The sequence below is a fragment of the Grus americana genome, chromosome 7 (assembly GCF_028858705.1).
Source record: "Grus americana isolate bGruAme1 chromosome 7, bGruAme1.mat, whole genome shotgun sequence".
In the NCBI taxonomy this organism is placed as follows: Eukaryota; Metazoa; Chordata; class Aves; order Gruiformes; family Gruidae; genus Grus; species Grus americana.
In genome coordinates this window covers 4732365-4746358 of record NC_072858.1, presented here as the reverse complement: position 1 = coordinate 4746358, position 13994 = coordinate 4732365, and the positions used below count along the sequence as shown (strand labels likewise).

Here is a 13994-nt window from a genome sequence, read left to right as displayed (position 1 = left end):
TTAATAACTTTTAAAATTTGAGCGCTCATCATTTTCACAAGCCTCTGAGCTTCCTGCCTGTAGAAAGAGAAATGTTAAAAATACCGTGAGAAAGACATGGCTCTTGATATATGTGAGCTGACCGGAGGGAAGAACCGGAGGTTCAGCAGGGAAACTCGTATGAAGCTCCAGCTCCATGCTGCAGAGTGAAGGAGCTGAAACAGTTCAAGCAAGGTTCAGACAAATATCTCAAAGGGTGGGCACCTCTCCAACGCAAATGACCGAGCGTTCAGAGGTCCTTCCTCCTTATTCCAACTTCCTGCAATCTTGCAGCTCTATGCAGCCCGCAAAAGATTCCCAAAATTCATTCTGTCTAAACATCTTTTCTGCTTTGTTTAACAATTCAGTCCTGGTCCAGCAAAGGCTCATAATCGCAGGCTAAACATTTAGCACATAGGAGACTTCACCGATTCAAAGCCGAGTGTGACAGAAGCTTCGACTGCTATGAAATGTGAGTTATTAGTGAGTTTAAAATTGCATGCGTGCATGGCTGCTTGCTCAAGGCTGAAAGCCCAAAGATCCAAACTGAAGGCAAGGAGGACTACTCAGGAAAGCATTCAAATAAACCCTAATTTATACGACTTGCCCAGTGAGGTTTGACATCCTTCCCCTGGGGAACAGCGTCGTGCTAGCGACAGCCGTGTTGGCACCACAGAGCCCTTGCCTCCGCTGCGAAACATGACTGTGCTAACGTGAAAAGTGCAGGCCATGATTTGGGACTTATCAGAAGCTCAACTGCTGCCTTGGAGAGCCCATCCTCCTCCTCACGCACAGGAGCAGGCACTATTTGGTAAGCATCGGTATTCTGCACATGAAAAACCGTGGAATAGAGAAAGCTTCTTCAAGGCAAACTTCCCCGAGCATAAACCCCCCCGATTTTCCACTTGCTAATTGGGAGGAAAAAAATCTGATCCAGGATTAATGAACAGAAATATGGAGCAGTTTTGCAAAGGAATATTTCTGTGCTATTTTCTCTCCACTTTTTCAAAGAGGTCTGTGGTATTTTAGCTGCATAACACCATACTAGCATTTTATTAATCATATTTTGAAAAGCTTCCTGTTCTATTCTTCTTGCAAGAGGGTAGGGGCTCTCTCTCAGTCAGTCAGCGTGATTGCGACTCGACTAGCATTCAAACATCAAAAATCCCCAAGTACGTATTTGCTGTTTGCACATCAGCAGTATCAAACAATTCAGATGTGTCTGCAATATTTTGTACTCCACATGTTATGCATGTTACAAGCCTTCATCATGGCATGGATTATTTAGAAAGTAGACTTACAAGACTTTTCTCCCCCCTTTTCATTTAATAGTTTAAAATAACACTGAATGCCTTCAGCTGCTGGTTGAGAGCTCTGCTCTTTGTTCATTATGGACTTGAACTATTGCTTGCAGACAGACATCACCCTTTTTTTTTTTTTTTTTTGGCAGAAGACTTTTCAGATCCTAAGCAACAAACAGTAGTTTTGCAGAAAAATTGGATCAAGAGTATATTACCCCTCATATTTTCTTCTGTTTTTAAATAAAGAATTCAGTCATTCAGGCAAAGAACAGATGCTATACCTTGTGATTTCAGTGACCAGATACCGCAAAACTAATTTCTCATAGGCTGCAAGTTTGGCAACAGAGGAATTTATCCATTTTTTTTCTCTGATCCTCGTGCATTCCACCCATCTCTGGGCCTCTGCAGTACATGGGCTCACTTTGTCAGCATTTTCAAAGTCTTTTGAAGAAGACTCATAGCTTTCTGCCTCTTTTTATGATCCCAAATCATCTGTTCCACTACAAGTTGAAAACAAGACTTTTTGGGGACCCTTTTTGTCACTTACATGTGTCTAATGAAATACCTGATGCAAAGGAACTGGACCAGATAAGAGACACTCATCTGAGGACCCTGCAAGAGTTTTGGACTGCAGTCTTCTGCTGGGATCCAGAAGCATCCAGAGGAGCCTGAGGAAAAAAAATATCTGCCGAAAAAGCTGTAAGCAACTTTTCTCTTTGTCTTAGCTGGGGTTTGTGCTGGACCGTGGCTACAACTGGCCCTGGATACTCCTTCTCTCCTCTCCTCTCCTCATTCCTCTATTCACCAGCGGTGTAAGAGCTATTGCCTCACCTTGGGGGAAGCCTCCTGCTCCAGTGGCACGCAATGAAGACTGGGGCATGTCCCCATGCTGTTGGGTCACCTGCATCCTGGAGCAGATCCGAGTCCAGACTTACGATGGGAAATTCCAGCCTTCCCTCCAGCCATGTATATTACACCATATTTAACCCAGACATACTTTTGGCAGAGTTCTTGATGCAATTTTTGCTTGGAATTTAAAGCGTGTAAAGAGAGTGCCATTTCAATACTCTCTGGGATAACACTGGGTCTATCCTTTGGGGTAGGGTACCTGTCATCCAGCTTGTGATGGCAAATACCATTTTAACTGTTTCTGAAATGTTTTCTGTAACTTCTCAGTACATAAGCAATTAAGGGGAAAAAGAGAAATACTAAGTTGTCAAAAGCTGAAGCTCTACTTTTAGACAATCACATATGAAAGGTTCTTGGGCTGAAATGGAAATTTCTGCTCTAAGCCAATGACAAATCTTTGGGACGGCTGAAATCCGGTCCTGTGTTCAGACATCCTCTGCCATGTGTATGGGGCAAACTCATTACACTATTGAAAATTATCTTGGGGAAAAAAAGTGTGTTAAAGCCAAATCTGGCATAAGGGGTGTTCATAATGGTGGTGGTAGGGAGTGTTTACATCCAGATTTGAGATCAGCTCTTCTAAGATGCTTTGAACTTTTCCCTTCATTTGACAGATGTTTTAGGAGGACCCTGACAGTAGAGAGGAGCCATAAACCTGTCATAATAAAACACTGTATCTCTGAAGAGATGAACATAAAAATACTCTAATTTCTGGGAAAGAATGAGAAAGAGGGCTTTCAGTTGTTCCCATTGCAAACAACACCGTCTCCCAGCACACCGCAATGATTAATGCACTTGGGCAGTTTACAGTAAATCCTGGATGTGTTAGACGAAGGAGATACTTGGCCTCGGTCTGTGCTCTTTTGTCAAACATAATTCCCCTTGAAATGGGAGACTGTTTTGCTTTCTAAAGTTCATATGAGGAAACAGGTAAAAGGCAAATTTGGGTACAACGGAGACCACAGACTTCCTGAGCCCCTCCATAGACCAAAGAAAACTCTGGAAGTCAAGCAGGGACATTTGGGGTTCCCCCTCAGATTCCCTTTTAGGTCCCAGCCAGAAGGATAAATCTTGTAGGGCCAGAAAGAAGGGAAATGACAAGAAAACTAATATATTTGTGATACGTGGGAGTGTGAGGAAGAAATCATCTACAGGAAGCGCTCAAGCCCCATAATCTAAGCAAACAGATTTAGGAAGCTCTGTTAGATATTGTCTGGATGAACCATTGAGGTCCAAAGGAACAAGCACCACAGTTCAGCTTTGGGGCACATCCAGTAGTGTCTCCTTCTGGATGGTGAAGATCTATCTACCATGTACTAGGATTCAAAACTAAGCATTTGTCTGTCCACATTTCCTGAACAGATCGGTACACTGCAAACACGTCCAACATTCCTGGGTGAAACACGGCCACCAGGCATAGCAATGGAACAGGATGTTTCCCTTTATCTCTGACTTCAAACGATTGCCCAGATGGCTAACGCACTCTCATTGCTGACGTGAAAGCACATCTTGCAGGGAAAGTTGCTGAACATCAAGCTGCTGAGGCACACAGGTGCTCTCAGCCCACGCTGCAGGAGATACTGCTCTTTTCACACAGCTCAGAAGGAGCTGAATGGGGAGAACTAGGATGCGCGCGATTCTCCAGCCTAAGGGCTAGGGGATGAGAAATCCTGCCCTGATGATTATTTTGATATTTGTATTAACCCCCAGTGGATGAAATAGAGAAATATCAACTACGGCTTCAATCGCCACTACCAAAACGATCACTACCTGTGGCCATGCATCTAAGGACAGGAGCTTCTCTCTTAGATTTTAATCTGTTGTCTTGAGCACAAGCCTACACCTCTTTCAAAACTCCTGTATTTTTAGAAGTTTATAAATATAAAAATGCACATAACCCTTTAATATTGGCTTCATGAAGATTTAAGTTGCATTGTTAGTTGAACCTGATCCTTGGGAATCATGTTGATTATAGTAGTACAACACTACTGTAATATTCTCTATGTCAGTAGCTGGAAACTACAGAGTAGATGCACTGTGTAGCAGAAAAAAATAAAATGACATGTAGGCTGCCAGTACATGATCTATGCTTAACTTATGTACACAACAACTTTTATTACATTCCTTGCTTGGACTCTTGGATGCAGCAGCACTTTTGCAAATACAGCATCCTGCTAATGCTTGTGTGAAAGCAGACAAGCATATTATTTACTATTTACAGATCTGCACATTCACAGGATTCCCATACCGTAATAACCACAAGTAAACAGAATATTAATCCTGTATCTGGGTGCTTTCACTACTAAATCAGATTTTCAACTTTACCCATAAGCAATAGCTACTGGAAGTCGCTACGGTCTGCTGAAGATTGCCAGCTTTTGTGTCATTTTCTGCAATATCAAATCCCAATGGACTCACTGTGTCGCAGCCCCACACAGACCATGGACTGCAGGTCTGGGGCTCGCTCGTGTGTCAGAATAGGAAGTCTGTCACTCCGCCTAATCCAAGAGTAAAATGTGTTTCTCCAGCTCTGACATAGTAGTAGTATCTCATACAATCGTTTTACAAGACATTCTTGTAAATATATACTCTACAGTGTATTGGGCCTGATTTCCATTTATAAGACAGCTCCTTTGAACACCCCTCCAGAATCAGTAAGTCACTTCAAAGTCTCTTTTTGTTTAGAGAAATTATGCAGATCACTGTGGAAATATGGAATAACCCCCTTTCCTCATCTCCATTTAACCTAAAATAATATGGTACAAATCCTTGCTTGCCAATGCCAGTATGTTACCCACCAGAAGGGAACAATTTTATGTCCAAAAGATGACTTAGATATCTACCAGCAGACTCCCCAGAATAACCTTTGTAATTTAATTCAAACAGGGTTAGAGAGATTAACAGCTAAACCCAAGTACTCTAAAGATGCTTTAAATGATCCCCACATACTTCCTCTGATGTCTTCATAGGCACTCTGACTCTCAGAGTCACCATCTGGCAACTTCTCATTCCCCCTCTTGTTTTTCTCAACTTTTTTTTTTGTTGTTGCCATTTTTAGCTATGGGTAGAAAAGAGAAACAGTTTTCCTTTTATACCTGTCAAGTTGATTTAGCACTGCCTGGTGACAGCACGAAGAATAAACTGCCTTGCTCCTCTCTCATGGTGCCCCAGCCCTTCCAGCACTTAGCAGACACCCAGAGCACCCTGTTCTTCCCCACACAGGGATGATAACGTCACAGAGGAATGGAATCATAAATGCTCCTTTTGCTGTGCTGCAAGGAAATTAGGAATGTGTTTGCATCCGAAGTAATGTATTAATATTGCAGTGTATTTTGCTAACGGTTAAGTGGTTTTCGATAGTTGATCAGATAAACAAATCCCCCACCAAACAGCCCGTGAAGTCAACAGAAAGAGCCAGAGAAAGGCTTCCAGAGGAGCTAGGCAAGCCCCTGAAAGAGGTAGCTGTGGTGCTCAGGGGCTCAGGAGCAGAAGTCCCCATCAGGAGAATAATCAGACAGCAGCAGTGTTAGAGACCCATCTTGGGGCTGGCCACAGTGTCCTCTAAACACCCTTATTCCATTGTCCATGCACTTCATTCTTCTCAGGGCATGGGTAGTGTGTCCAGGCAGGTTACTGAGAAGTAACTTCTACATTGCAGATGTAATTGCACAGATAGGATGGCCATGACCATCCCTGAATGAAATCCCATGCAAAAAATGAAGGAAACTCAAATGCTGCCTTTGATTCATGGCCTATTGAATGAAATAGGACCAAAATGCCCTTTAAGGTAGCTCCCAGGGACAGAAAGATTAAAGGTGATTGTCCGTTTCTAACATGAGCGATTATTCCTATCACCTCTGTTTTCTCTCAGTGAATGTTAGAGCTGAGTAAAGGCTGTGGAGTGTTTTGCATGTGTAATCACTGGATTTTAAAAGGCAAATAATTTCGGCTGCATCAGAGCTGTGGTTGTTCCCGTTCTCCTTGAGTACCCAAAACCCCAGTGTTAAAGGCACATGTTTACACATTCATTTCAAAAAGCCTTGCTTTACAAAACAAGCAGTACCACAAGGCATAACCTCACCAGAGGCCTGACAAGACGACCAGATCTGATGCATCCTTTGCACAACAATAATGGTAATACTACGAGCACAAGCAACCACTATGTGTGAATATGGCAATCAAATCTCAACTCTGTGCCCAAACAGCAAATCTTTTGGTAGTCTGCTTTTTACACAGGCAATAAATTGGGCAAGGCTCAAAAATCCCAGCAAGAAAAAGCTCAGATGTTGAAAATTCAAGAAATTGCTGCTTCTGCACCATACCTTCCACTCCTTCATCTTTTTGACAGATTCTAAGTTCACATAGCTGACAGAAGTCTTCATTCCAAACCCAAAAGAAATAAGTGAAATTTGATTGTGAACCATTGGATTGACCTGTATAGCCAGCTCACTGAACAGAGAATAACATTAAATACCAAGAATGAATTCAAATAATGAGTGACTTGTAATATGCTGGCATTTCAGGAACAAGTCTAGACTCCGGTTCATACTATTAAAATCTACTCAGTGAAACCATCCTTTTTTTAAAGAGGTATTTTTCTCACCTTAAAAATTAGTTTGAATTCAGGGAAGGCTGCTAGGAGAATTATCGTAGAAAACTGTTTTCTCTAGCATAATCAAATGTGTTTATTCTGATTTTTTTTTTTCTCACGTTACATTATTCATTGAAGTCATGGGTAAGGAAAGATGCTAATGAAAAAGGTTTGGCCAATTTTGAGAGCATTGCTCATTATTCATTCTTAGTCATCTTTTGTCCTCTTTTGTTGTGACATTCTTTAAAGGATGGGCTCTTAAATGGATGGCTATTACATTTCCTTATTCTACATATTTGTAGAAGTGCTGAGGAGAAAATAGAAGCTGGTAGATGAAAGAAAGCTCGTTAAAAGCCACGTTTTCCTCTTTGCTTGTCACATCTGGAAATTAGGATGTGATATAGGTCATATTAAAATTCATAGGATATGCACCTAGGGCCAATGAGTTCATTCTTCAAAGTTGCTAGTATAAGAAGTTTAAGCAAAAGCTTTAAAATTACCTAGTCTACATTCTAGGTCACAGGAGTGCTCCGCTTTCTCTGGGCTTCTCAGGAATGGAAGCCAGCTACAAGGTTTAGGAGAGAGGATACCAATGGGCTAGAAAACAGCAGTGCTGGTGATTACATGTGGGTAATTCTGTGCTTATTTCTTCTTAGATCCTATACGAGTCATTTATCGCTGAAGAGCCTTCACTGAAATACCAGCCCACGTACGCAGTCATCCCCAACCTTCATTTTACCCTCTGATTCAGTTCCCTAGCCCAAAAGCCTGTTTCCTGTTACCCTGAATTTCTTTTGTATTTCCAGCTCCTGTCCCATTTCCCTTCACACCTTTCCTCTAAGCTCCCTGACATCGGCCCAACGCCACTGCTGGCTCTGCTCCCCCCAGACTCATGCCAGTTGTCCCCCCACATGTGGCTTTTGGCCCTTGCGTTCCACTCAAAGGCGCGTTGCCAACGTTTCTAATGACTTCTCCCCAGCCAGAGCTCCGAGGCATTACCCCATCTTCAGCGTGCCAGCAAAGTTCAACACGCTGGACTTCATGTCTTTGGAAAACTTGGACTTTGATGACTCTTTTTGCTCCTAGACTTCCTCCTAACTCTCTAAGTACACCTTCAGCCTGCCTGTTTTCAGTCTGCCCCCTTTCCCTCTTTGCTCTAGCTAATCCCACCCAAAACCACAATTTTGGCAAGCAATGCTGATTCACAAGTTACGTTTCCCTTCTATGTTTCCTTCTGTTCTAGCTGGAAACCTGGTGTATCTTGGTGACCTCTTCTAAAGCGTTTTCAGCTATCAGTTCAATGCCTTACATATCACTCTCTCATATCTTCTTCCTAGTGAACAAATTCACCATTCATATGCCAGTAACACCAAAAACTTGTCGTGTTTTTAACTTCACACCCTCCTCAGATCTTCATCACCATTTTGCACCAAAATCTTTCTAGTTTTTCCTGAATAACATCTCTATGATTCAGCTTTTCCTCCTCATTCACTCATTGATCTCTCGCCAAGCCTTCATTATCTCATATCTTGATAAAAGCCTCAATTAATATACTATCAGTCTATTTTTAAACATTCAAATTCTTTCTGCAAGATAATTTTCACAGTTGCTTGCATTGGCCGTTGTATCCTCTTTTTGCCTTCCCTTACCGACTCCTCCTCAGACACGTGGTCCAGTGAGATCCTGAACCATCCAAAAGATTCCTATGCACTACATAAATTTTAAAAAGCCCCAAACCTCAAAATCTTAAGAACTACATTGTTGAACAGGTGGCAACATTACCCAAAAATAAACAAATACGGGGCAAGTAAAAAGTGATGCATCTGAAGAGTTTCATCAAGCCTGCAGAAAGCAACAGAGAAGACAAGACAAAGGAAATCATGATTGCTACACGCACACACACGTTGGATTGTGCAGATATCAAACACAGGAAGAGCTGTGAAATATAAAGTAAATGTGCACTAAAACCCATTCCGAGCACTGCCGTACAAATAAACACTACTCCTTCATTTTTTAAAGGCAGTCAGAATGGACGTATGGCCGGAACAAGAACTACTGTAACAAGCATAAGTTTTGTAAATCAAATAAAAATAATTACAGATTTCATTGTGGCAGATTTGGGTGCCATAGGATCGACACTGTTCAGTCGTGACCCAGAGCGATGTGCAACACCGAGCAGTGTTCGTGGGGACCTCAGCCCCATAAACCTCTCAGTGATGAATTGTTGCCTGTACCAGACAGAACCCCAAACTATCTGTAGGGGTCTGCTCCACAGGTGGTAGCTGAGATGGCATATATTAAACTCTATTAAAGACCTTATAAAAGAAAAACTTTGACATTAACAAGAATCTTTCCACCGATTCGAATGGGCTTTGGATAGAGGCCTAAACAAACAAGGATGGAGTTAGAAAATGGAAATATGTATATACAGAAAGCTGTCAATCCAACTGTTTACCTTCCAAGGATGACCTAGTACCACTTCATTTATGAGTCATTTAAAGGGCAAGAAGGCAGGATGATATTTTAGCTGTCATCTGAATCGAGTATTTGCAAATATTGAGTCTAATAATAATTTTTTTTTTTTTTTAAATTGCAACCCCACTGGCATCAATAGGATTTCTTTCTACATTAATACTTCAAAGATTGAAAATATCTATATTCTCACCACCTTTGGTAATTAGCTTAAATAAATCAAGTCCGTGTCATCTGTTATGTGCTGTGTCCTTCAGATTGCTATGTTTGATTTCAACTTTGGTTCAAAGCTAGGGCTGATCAGTACCAGCTGCTCAGCCAAAGGGCAGATCACACGTTCCCGTTCCTCCGCTTTCTTCATCCCAGCTCCCAGCCAGACTATTGTTTGTTACAACTAATTAATCCCTCATGCCCCGGCTGCCAGTGAGCCTCACAAAAAGCAAATTTTTTGCATTTATTGCATGTCCAATAAATTAATTCCAGTTCTGGATATATGTATAAATATGTATACGTCTATATACAACACACACACGTTTACACAGTCAGATTTATAGTTATTCATGGATATTTGTTTGGCAACTGCTATTATTATTTCTAGCTATCCTCTTAACAGGCCAAGCGTGAGAAATTATAGGTACGTATTATTATTATTTAGGCGCCTCTGCGAGGGGCCAGATTTTCAGATCTTTGTTTCAAACCGATCCCCGGCGACACGGTGTCACGGCACTAAGCATTGCAGTCACTGCAGGACCCGGCCCTTGCCTGCCTTTGGGAGAGGAGAAATGAGAAATTTCAAATATTATAGCCAGAACTTTTAACACTGCAGTTAAAATTGCCTGACACTTCCTGCTAAAAACCTCCTGTTTTCACTTACATCTTTAACAAACGGGAACCATTCCCTTTGCTGGGTGTTTGCCTTAGGGCTTATTACAGCTATTTCAGTTAAAATAGTTCAGCTGCTCCCAAGGAAATACGCTGCATTTTCCCGTATTAAAGTAAGTCCAACAGCCAGTTCGTTGAGTTGGTGTCAAGCCTCCATGTGCTGCAGTGAGGAGCGAGAGTTTGGTGGAGGGAATCAGGTGGGGTTTGTACCTCTGGCTGTTTTTTAAAAAAAGCTCATAGGCTTTAAAACTTCTTACTGCACCTGGCCGGTGAAAGCTTGGAGCTCGGTAGCTCAGCCATGCCAAAAGAGCACAAACCTGCTGCGGAAGCAGGGACTGAGCTATGGCCAGCTGCTTTTGGTGGTGCACCACGAGCCTCTCCTGTGCGCCCCTTGACCTTGTGCTTGGCCATGCCGAGGAAGAGAAGGAGGCTGAGGAAGGACCTCACCTGACAACGCAGACATAAAATGACTCCCTAGACTCAGAGAGTCAGGTAGCATGGAAAGTAAAAAGCAGTAAATTAGAAGATGAATCCTGCACATGTCAATGGGTTGGCACACAAGGGAGTGTCTTCTGGGAGGGGTTCGAGGAGCTCTTTTTTCCCCCTTTCTTATTCCATAATTTTGTATATAGAAAAATGAATGTAAATCCATTTGTAAAATCAAACATTTTAAGGAACAACCAAACTCAGACGGCCTGTAGGACCTCAGTGTGCTCCCCTGGTAGGTCACAGGTGTAATATAGGTTGAATTTTGTACTCCTGCATCTACAGTGCATAAACCAAACAAGGTTTGGAAGGGACGCGTGTTCCACGAAGAGGAGGTAGCTACTGGTACGGCTGCTGCCTTCGCTGCACCTGTAAGGTACTCAGTGCAGCAGGTGGGGAACAAGGAAGGTGCCTGTCTGTAAAGATAAGTGAACATTGCCCTCACAGATGGGATGCTGCCCTCATCACCGTCATGTTTGGTGAAGCATGTGTGAAGCCACGCTGCTGGGGAAATTGGGAAAAAGCCAACGGGGCAGGTGAAGGCAGAGCAGAAATCCTGCTACAGGCTGGAAATCTGTATTGTCTCCACCACACCAAGGAAGAGAAAAACCCTCGTACCTAATTAGGCAGCTTTAAAAACCACGTGTTGTCAATGGTTAGATAACAAACCTCATAAGCCAAGTCCTTGAGCCAGCCCAGGCAGTATCGTCTGCTTGGGAAGCTGCTGCTGGCCCCTGAGGGAGCCGCGGGCACAGACGGCTCGCATCTCTGCTCCCCTGGACAAGGTGTGTTTGCTGTCACCCTTGAGTTACACTGGCAATCCAAGCTGCCTGCCCCACAAACAGCTTTCCAGATTTCAGAAATGGTATTTTCTTATCACTCTTTATTATGAAAAGAGCTCGTATCTTTGCTAATCAAAGGCTAATTAATTTCTGTCAGTGTTAACATAAAATTGAAAATATTTCGTTTGCTATCTACTAGATGTAACTGGGAAAAGTTAAAGCTACTCTACAGCCCTTGATCCTCTGTTTTGCTGTACTGCATGTATTAATGGCTCTAAATTGCAAACTTTGTGCCATATGCTCCAGCTGTTAACATTAAAAGTTTCCTTCTGAAGTAAAAGGGAGTTCAGCTGTAGGGGAGTGGGATTTGGCCCCAGATTTTACAACTCTGAAGCTCATGGGCCAAACTCAGCACTAAGTGTCCCAAACCAGTAAAGTACCTACCATACATTCAGGAAATACAGAAGGAAATTACTCTTCTTTCTGGGTGGTGCAATTAGGTCTTAACGAGAACAACTGGACAGTAAAAGCTGATCAAGTTTCTGCAAACTTTAATAATTGCATATTTTCATCCAACCAAATGCAGAAAATAGAAAATGGAATTAAGGGTGGCCTTTTTTATTATAAGGTATTTTCGTTGCTGTTTAATTTCTGTATTTTACACGTCAGTAATTAAATTGAGCTTGTTATGGCTTAGTCTTTTACAGGAAGATCTTTGTTTATGCATCTTCCTCTGGAGGGCTTTAAAGTGAAATCTCAAAGAAATTCACAGGTTTATAAGTAAAATTAATTCAGGAACCTCTCTTAGATTAAAATGACAAGGCATAAAGTAAGGTGTCACCATATAAAATCAGCTTTTACTACAGAATCTGTTACTCTTCTTTTGATCATAGAACAGCAGCTTTAACAGCAAGCCAGTTGTCAAGTGGAATTAAGAAAGAAAAGTCCATATACTAGCTAGAGTGCAGCCTAATTAATACATTACCACTCTGAAATCTCTTTACTTGATGAGGAGAGGGCTAAAAAGCCTATAAAAGTTCCGTAGATCTGTTCTGTGGGATATTAAAAATTAATGTGTTGTCATCATCATCACCACAAGCCCATTTATTGTTATTATTACCAAGACTGCCATTAACTGGATATTCATTAATGCTAAAAGTCAGTCAGCATGAGATTCAGCAGACTCCAAGCTCTGGAGGAGGAGGAGGAGGAGGAGGAAAGTTACCTGGTGGAGTTTCAAGAACAGCTTTTCCTTTTTTGTTGCTTTTCTTCTGTTTTAACTCTTTCTTGCTCGGTTTGAACCCTGGGTGCTCCTCTGTCTCTGCAGCACGGATAGGTCCTTCCTCTCCAGGTTGCTCCGTGAAAGGAAAAAACTCTTCACCGGGATACGGAAAGGAATAATAATGATCCCTGTTGCTAATCTCCTGCAGGTAATAATCCTGATCGTCCATGGGTACAGCCCGGGACACATCCCCCAGCAATGCCAGCCCAAAGGCGCAGAGAGCGAGGCAGAGCCGAGTAGAACATGAGCCTTTCTTGCTAAGGGCAATCATTATTGTTTGCTTTTGCAGAAATCTCCTCTTCAAGTCCCAGAACTTTATTTGGAAACAAGGAAAACGGAGAGCCTTGGCAGCTGGCGAACCCCTCCCAGGAGACGCAGAGGGCTAAAGGAGCCTGCCTGCGGAACGAGCCTCCGCTTTGGGCTAGTTTTGCAAAAGTTGCGAGGAGCGCAGCGGGACGGAGGGCTGAGGAGGGAGGGGGCAGGACGGGGATGCATGTGATCGTCGGGCTCACCAGCCAGACAGACGGACAAGCGCTCCGCTCCGCCGGCGTTTGGCAGGTGTGATCTCCAGCGCGGTTAGCTCGCTGCTTTCCCTCTCCTGCCTTTCAGTTTGGGTTTTTTGTTGTTGTTGTTGCTGCTTTCTCCCAAAAAACACAGTTACAAGACAGTTGCAGCTAAATTCCCTAACAGTTTCTTTAGTCTTCCCGCACGCAGCTGATCCAAGAGAGCATTTATTCAAAGAAAAGTAAACTTGGCAGCCAGCCTTTGCCTCCCAGCCTGTGTACAAAGGCATCTCCCTCCCCCAGGAGATGCTGTGCAGCTGGGGGTGGGCACACAGAGCCGGGGATGAACCCTGCCTGCGCTTTGACGCTGGGCACACATGAAGAGAGGTGTGATGTGGGTCTCTGGCAAATAATTCTCATTCTATACATATTGTGCTATCTTCCCCTTTGTGGTGGGTTTTGTTTTTTTTTTTTTTCTTTTTTCTTTTATGCTTTTACAAATGTAGGATCCCGCTCCAGCACCAATCTCAGGGTCCCTTGTTTATATTGATTTATACATATATAACTTATATATAGTTTTTATATATAACTTACATTAGTTTATATATGTATTTATATATATTTATATATAAAAGTTATATATAACTGATATAACTCAACACATAGCATGTGCCAATTTGTAAGAGGCTTCTCCCAGGGTACATGGGAGCTCCCTGGACTCGGCCCAGCTGAAAACCAGGAAGGAGATGTTTCATCAGTGGGCCTTTT

The 13994-nt window shown here is 42.6% G+C and overlaps 1 protein-coding gene across 1 annotated transcript in view; it reads right to left on the bottom strand.

Annotated features, from left to right (window-relative positions):
- CPXM2 (carboxypeptidase X, M14 family member 2) overlaps positions 1 to 13482 on the bottom strand; it is a 78366-nt gene extending 64884 nt beyond the window's left edge. Inside the window, exon 1 of the mRNA XM_054832554.1 lies at positions 12667 to 13482. Within this exon, the coding sequence (XP_054688529.1) occupies positions 12667 to 12994 (328 nt within the window). The 5' untranslated portion in view covers positions 12995 to 13482. The remainder of the gene's footprint in view (positions 1 to 12666) is intronic.
- Between the last annotated feature and the right edge of the window lie 512 nt (positions 13483 to 13994).